General features: G+C 49.5%; 1 protein-coding gene across 2 annotated transcripts in view; it reads right to left on the bottom strand.

Moving 5' to 3' along the window:
- Positions 1 to 7,013, bottom strand: part of Dst (dystonin) — a 287,116-nt gene that overhangs the window by 123,696 nt on the left and 156,407 nt on the right. Inside the window, exons 23-24 of one of the 2 annotated variants that reach the window (XM_013019155.1) lie at positions 4,058 to 6,751; positions 1,528 to 3,429 (exon numbers count right to left, since the gene is read on the bottom strand). In XM_013019155.1, coding sequence (XP_012874609.1) covers positions 1,528 to 3,429; positions 4,058 to 6,751 — 4,596 coding nt within the window. Of the gene's footprint in view, positions 1 to 484; positions 614 to 1,527; positions 3,430 to 4,057; positions 6,752 to 7,013 lie in introns of those variants that run through there. The other variant, XM_013019154.1, reaches the window with a different exon arrangement.

The raw sequence follows: 7,013 nt of genomic DNA, 5'->3' as shown, positions 1-7,013 counted from the left end.
AGGCTACAATGGACACCCCATCTCCATGGGGCAGAGGGTCCAGGCTACAGTGGACACCCAGTCTCCATGGAGCAGAGGGTCCGGGCTACAATGGACTCTGCGTGTCTCCATGGTACAATGGAAGCCCTGTGTCCTGGGGCCTGGGTTACAATGGTCTCACGTGTCTACGTGGGGGTGGAGAGCATGGGTTACAATGGACTCCAAACGGTGATTCTGCTCTTGAGCAGTCCTCATTCCAGTAGTAGGGGGAGGAAGGAGGTACTGCACAACCTATTAACTCACTGACCTAGTAGGGGATACAGAGGGATGTGGTTTGGACTTTGCAATCAGAGACATGCACTAACTACAACTCCTGGACAAGTGATCTGCACCATCATTTATTGTAAAACCAGGAGAAATTAAGGTAAATAATTAAACACAGTGTTTAGGTGTATTATACCAAGTCAGGAAATTGTATCCACTAAGCAAAATCCTGTGTGAATACCTTCTGCTTAGAGAAGAGAGGTTTCCCAGCCTTCTCTCCGTTCCTTAAGGTCTTGCTTATGTTTAACACCCATTTCTGCAATTCTTTGGCTTTTTCAACATGTTCTTCCTTTTCTTCTTCCAGAGACTTCTGACAGGTTGTAAGTGGTTAAAGAAAAAAAAACACATTAAACAACTGAGCTATGAAACTGAAAACAAGAATGCAAAAATGCCTTCTGTCCTACACAGGTTGCTGAGACACTGGTTTATTCTCTGAATCGTGTTTACTATGTCACACAACAGATGTACTTCCAAAATGTTTATGGTGCAAAGCAACTGTTGCAAATATTCCCATCACTGCTCCAACCTCCCAGCTGTGTGATCAACAGGACAAGCACACAACCACTTTATTCACGAGGCCTTGGCATTAGCATTACAATGGAAGGTATGAGGCAACGGACAGCTGAAGAACAAAGCTTGTCTACAAGGACGAAAATGTGCAGAATGAGGAACTACCCCCACCCCACCCCAGCATCCAACACATCACTGGCTGGATTTAATTCCAAGTCTAGAAATGAGAGGCTATGGTGAGCACTGTAATATGTAAAGAAGGTTACTGTACACAGGAAGCCGTCCACAACAGTGCAGCCTGGGGGCCCTGGAATGCAACCTCCTTTGGACCCCAGTTGCTTTGCAAGAGCTTTGTTGGGACCACAGAAATCAGCAAAATGGAATGCAAATGCCAGACCGGCTGTGCCAGCCACATCTAGTCCACGAGAGGGAGGTCTAAAGAAACCACGCCGAGAATGCACTCAGGTGCAATCCTTATCCTTACTGTAGGGATCATGGGCTAATTTTAATGCAAGAAAGAGTCAAAACAACTATTGTCAAAGCGAAAGAGAACCACAGAAAGAACATGGAATCGCCTGTGTTTTTAATTTTTAAATTCTCATCTTTTCTGGACAGTGAGAGCTTTCCAACCCTCAAGAAATAACCAGTGCTTCAAGTCACTTGGAGGCTCTAACAGCCGGCCCCGCACCAGCCAGCACGGCTGCTCACACAGGACTAGGAGGAATAGTAGAGGCTAGAAATCCCCGTCTTCAAGGGCTCGGACACTTCTAAAAGTTTAAGTCCTGTGTGGAAATCATAATCAGCTTTCTCTAGGGCTTCTTTATAGGTCAGCTTCCTTTTGGTCTGGGGACAGATTATATTTCGGATGTATGACTTGTGATCTTTCAGCCTGGTGGCGATGAGGACGTCGATGATGCCCGCTTGCAGGGCCTCCTCTATGGACATGCGTGTGTGGGCGTGGGGCTCGATCACACCCCCAGTCAAGTGCTGGAACTCCAGACAGCGCATTCCCATTTCCTTACTGATGATGTTTGCATTCACAGCATCTACCACCGACATCGTCTTGCTGGTCACAGGGTGGGTGACCCCCGTGATGACCAGTTCACACTGCCGCAGCTGCTGGGCAAAGCCCTCATCAACCAGGCCTCGGTGCAAGGCTTCAGCCACCCTGTACCTTTTGCCTGTCAGGGGATCGATTATCCCCCCAGTGCTGACCTGGGCTTCAAGGCATCGGAGGGCGGTAACTCGATCCACCAGATTTCTGCGGGAGGCCTTGAGGAGGGAGATCCTTTCCCCACTGGCAGTCAGCCAGTAGCCTGCAATGGGGCTGTGTGGGTCCTTTTGGGGAGCCAAGCTGCTTAGCAGAGAGTCAGCAAGCTCTGTCAGGGTGATGAGGCCGTCCTGATACCTCCTGACCACCGCCTTATCAACCGTGCCCCGCTCTACAGCCTCATTGATATTGAACTGCAGGCCAGTTTTCACCTCTGTCAGCATGTGAGAAGGAGGCCCTTGGGATTCAAAAAAGGTAGCTTCCTTCCATTGATACTGCTGTCCTGAGAGTTCAAGGTAAATGCCTTTCTCAATCAGGTTTCTCTGGTAAGCCTCATATGCAGTCAGTTCTGCTCCAGTTTTGGTGTCTACCACTGCAATCTTGTGGGCTTTCTGCACACTGAGACTGGAAATGTTCCTCTCCCCAAATGGCAGCAGAAAGCATTGGCAATCCACATCGAAGACACACATTCGCAGTAATTCTGCGTAATACAGAGCCTGCTTGTTGTTGGGGTTGGGAAAAACTCTTGTGTTGCTGGAAGGCTCATGCAAAAATTGCAAGATGGCGTTGTTGAGGAAGCCCAGCTGCAGAGCAATCTCCGGGGGAACACGAACGCCCCTCACAGGGTCGATGACACCCCCACTGGCAATCTGGGCCTCCAAGATATGTTTCCCTTTCTGCCTGTCAAGCATTCTATTCTCCATCGCCTGAAACACTGACAATGTCTTAGAAGCACAGGGATAGCCCAGGGTTGCCTTCTCTGCCTCCAGAAGTCGAATTCTGAACTCAGGCTCAACCACCCCTTTCAGAACCGCATCTTCCACAGAATACATCTGACCTGAGATGGGGTCAATTATAAAGCCTGTTGCAGCCTGAGCCTCCAAAAAGGCTAATGCCATCATTTTGTCTATTATGATTTTCTTGGCAGCCGAAGCAAAGGAAATCTTCTCTTTCGTAGACTCTAGATAAAGCCCTGCAATGGATGTGGCTTTTGTCAAGAACTTGCTAAGACTTTTCTGAACTTCCTCAACAGTCTGCAGACCACATCGCAGCTGCTCGACCGTTCTCATGTCTAGAAGCTTCACTTCGACCAACTGTCTAGCGGTCACAGAACGCCGAAGGCCCTGGAATCTGAACTCCTCATCCCTCACAGAGTTTGCCTGACTGTCGTCCAGCTTCGGCCACGGCTCTGCTTCGGAGCCTCCCCTGGGGAATTCTCCTCTCTTGGATCCGGTGGACACACTACATCCATCCAGCTTCCATTCATCTGCCCTGGGGGCTGGGGTCTTTTCTTGTCTTAGTGTTGTGGCTTCTGCCCGCATGTCATACTGCTTGTTCTTAGCTATCTGTAACAGGAATGTTGCAGATGTTAAAAGTGGTTATGCTACCTTGCCATTCTCCATCCAAACACAATTTCATGAGTTACAAAGATAGGTAAGAGATACAAGAACAGTTCTTTTTCTTCAGGAGAAGAAAAAAATCAAGCTGAGGGCTGGAAGTAAGTAACATTATTTTGAGAACCTGACTTGTATTGACTTAGAAGTTACTCTTAACTGCTTGGTTCTTCTAGTATTTTTTTTATTTTGTTTTTCACCAGTACCAGGGCTTGAACCCAGGGTCTCCTGTTCTCTCTCAGCTTTCTTGCTCATAGCTGGAGCTCTGCCATCTGAGCCATGTTTCCAGTTTGGCATTTTACTAGCTATTTTGGAAATGGAGCCTCATGGACTTTTTTTTTGGCCTGGGCTGGCTTCAATTACCCTTGATCTCAGCCCTTTTAGCTTTTTTTTTTAAAGTCACATTACAAATATATATTCCCACAGATATATCTGTGTCTTTAATTGCTACTCTTTACAAATTAAAGGATAATTTTTTTCCCTCTCAAAATGATCAGGAGCCAAACACTGAAGATTATTAGAACTGTAGTCTAGGAGAGCAAAGAGAAGGAGAAGAAACTCAGCACTTGGCAGCGTGTACCTCTAAGGGTGTCAAAAGCGTCACCAGCTCCATCTCCTGCTGGTCGTCCTGATACCTGACTGGTGGCCTGGAACTGTGCAGAGCACGGTCTCTTATCTTCTCAATTTCTGAAAGCCTTGTAATGGGGCTTGTCTCATCAAAAGTTATCTGTAATTCAGTGCTCGTTTGAGAAAAATACTCCGAGTAACACTGCTGGCTCTTCTCTTTCTCCAGGGGACCGGGCTGCTGGAACAGGGGCTTTGGTATCTGCTCAGCACCCCAATGCTGCCATGTCTCCTCCACCTGCTGTGGCTCCTGGGCCCGTCTCAGCAGAGTCCTGGCCGTGGGGTGCAGGTGGATAGTGTTTCTTGAGGGGCCATCAGTGGGGTGCTGACCCTCCTTTACTGTGCTCTCACAAGCTGGGGCAAAGGCAGAGTCTTTGGCGGGGTCCCGATTTTGGATCTCACGCTGCAGCAAAACTAACTGATGTTCCTGCTCCTTTATCTGCTGATCCATTTTTTGCTTCAGGTTCTCAACTTCCCGTTTCTGGGCTATCAGCTCATCCTCCAGTTTCCGACACTTCTGGTAATGGTTTCCTTCCACATGCGGCCCCTGCTGCATTTGTTCTCGGTACTGGTGAAGCTGCCTCTCAAGCTCTTTAATGTTTGTTTCACAAAGCTTCGCATTCTCTTGAGCTCTGCAGTTTTCTCGCTGCAGAGACACAAAATCAAGTTTAATGCCTGAAATATCATTCTCAGTGATCACTTTGGACTCCATCAATTTTTCCATCTTTTTCCGAAACTCCTCTGCTGAGCGCTTGAATTTTTCAGACTCTTCCTGAAACACAGCCATCTTCCTGTACGCCATCTGCTCTTCGATGGTCTTGAGGTGCAGTTCATCCTGTACCCTTTTCAACCTGTTGTTCAGCTCTTGTACTTGGGCCTGCTGCCGCTGGGCCTGCTGCTCCCCCCGAAGCTTGTCCTGTTTGGAGGCGCTCAGCTCTGCGCTCAGGCTCCGGACTTCCTGCTCTGTGCTCTGGATGATGGCGCTCTGTTGATCGCACTTTTGCTTAAATTCACTCACTAAAGTCTGACTCTTGGCCAGGTCTTCTTCTAGGCTCTTAATCTTCCGGTGGAAATCCTGTTCTGTTTTTGTCTGTTTATGCAAGTGTTCGTTTGTGTTACGCAACTGATCTCTAAAGCCATCTGCCTGAATTCGCAGCACTTCGCAGCGCTGCTGGATGGCTTGCTTCTCCAGCGCGATGCTCTCCGAGTCTGCCTGGACCTTCTGCATCAATAATCTGGTTTCCGTGTTCTGCCTGGTCAGCTCATCCACCTTTTGTTTTAGCTTTTCTGCGCACTCATTACTTTTCTCCAGTTCTTTGTTGAGCTTTTGGATCTTATTGTTATTTTCTTTCTCAGCTTGAATATTCTGAAGCAACTGCTCGTGACTTTTCTCAAACTGTTCCTTGAGATGATCTGACTTCCTCTGGCAGAGCCTTCGGCTTTCACTGGAGAACTCCTTCTCGTTCTGGAAAGCATGGATCTGGGAATTTAGGTGTTCAACGTCCCTTTCAGCCACGGCGTGGGCCCGGGTCACTCTGTCCACTTCTCTCTGCAGCTTCCCCTTCTCCTGGTGGAGTGACTCTAATTCTAATTGGTAAGTGTGCTTGATCTTCTTGAGGTTGTCGGCCTCCTGCATGGCCTCTTCGGCCCTGCCAGAGGTTTGGTGGAGCTGCCGACTCAGTTCTCGGAGCTGCTGGGAGTACCCTTCCTCCACCTGGCCCTTCCGCTCCAGCTCCAGCTTCAGGCTCCTCAAGGCATCGTTTGTTTCATCCAGCTTATCTTTCAGCACACGAGCCTTTTCCTCAGATGAGGTTTTTTCAAGCTCAAGGGCAGCAAGTTCATACTTGAGCTCCCTCATGTCTTTCTCTGCCTTCCTGTTGGCAGCAGTGAGTTCATCCACCTGTTGCTTGAGATCCTTTGTTTTCTGCTTGTCGCACTCGGCATGAAGAGCCAGCTCCGGCCGCAGCGCGCCCTCCCCACATGGGTGCTGTGGCTCCATTATTCTCCGTCTTGCTTCCAGCTCAATCTTTTGCTTTTCCTTCAGCTGTTTCTCTGCCACCTGCTTTTGAAAGGCAAGGTCTTTCTCCATCTGCTTGACCAGCTTCAAGAGTTCTTCTTCACGATCTCTCTTCCTTCTTAGTTCTTCCATTAACGTCTTTTTCTGCTGTTCCAAATCATTGAGGCTGGAGTCTTTCCTTTTCAGATGGTCCTCCAGGGTTCTTCTTGTGAAGGTGTTCTCCTCCAGCTGGCTCCGGAAGTTCACAAGGTTCTCTTCCACAGCCACCCTTCTGGCCTCGGCCTCCAGGGTAAGTTGCCGGACTCGCTCCAGCTCCCGCTCAGCGGCTTCCTTCTCCCGCACGATGCCTTCGAGCTCCAGCCGGTACCGCTGCGCCTCCCCCTCAGCCCTCGTCTTCTGCAGAGCGATGTCTTCCACCGTTCGCTGCTGCTTCCTCAACTCACTCTCCACAGCCTCCCTGACCTTCGGGAGCTCTGCCTCTGCCCGGGACTTCTGCTTCTTCAGGTCGGCCACCATGCTCTCCAGCTCACAGATCTTGCCTGTGAGCTTGCTGTTCTCCGTAAGCACTGCCCTCTGATGCTGCAGCAGGTCTGAGTAAGCCCCGTGAGCAGAGGCCTCCTTACACCTTTTCATCTACAAGACAGGTGTGCAAACTGTCAGTCGCCTTCTATTCATGTACATCTTACAACTTCTGAAGCCACATCTGTAAAAGCGAAGGCACCCAGGTGCAGAGAGAGCAGCAGAAAGAGCCGGTCACCACCAGCAACACCTGCCCCAGACAGGGAGCTGCAGAAAGAGCTGGTCACCACCAGCAACACCTGCCCCAGACAGAAAGAGCCGGTCACCACCAGCAACACCTGCCCCAGACAGAAAGAGCCGGTCACCACCAGCAACA

This window comes from Dipodomys ordii, unplaced genomic scaffold, assembly GCF_000151885.1.
Source record: "Dipodomys ordii isolate 6190 unplaced genomic scaffold, Dord_2.0 Scaffold44, whole genome shotgun sequence".
In the NCBI taxonomy this organism is placed as follows: Eukaryota; Metazoa; Chordata; class Mammalia; order Rodentia; family Heteromyidae; genus Dipodomys; species Dipodomys ordii.
This window is presented reverse-complemented; position numbering and strand designations above follow the sequence as displayed.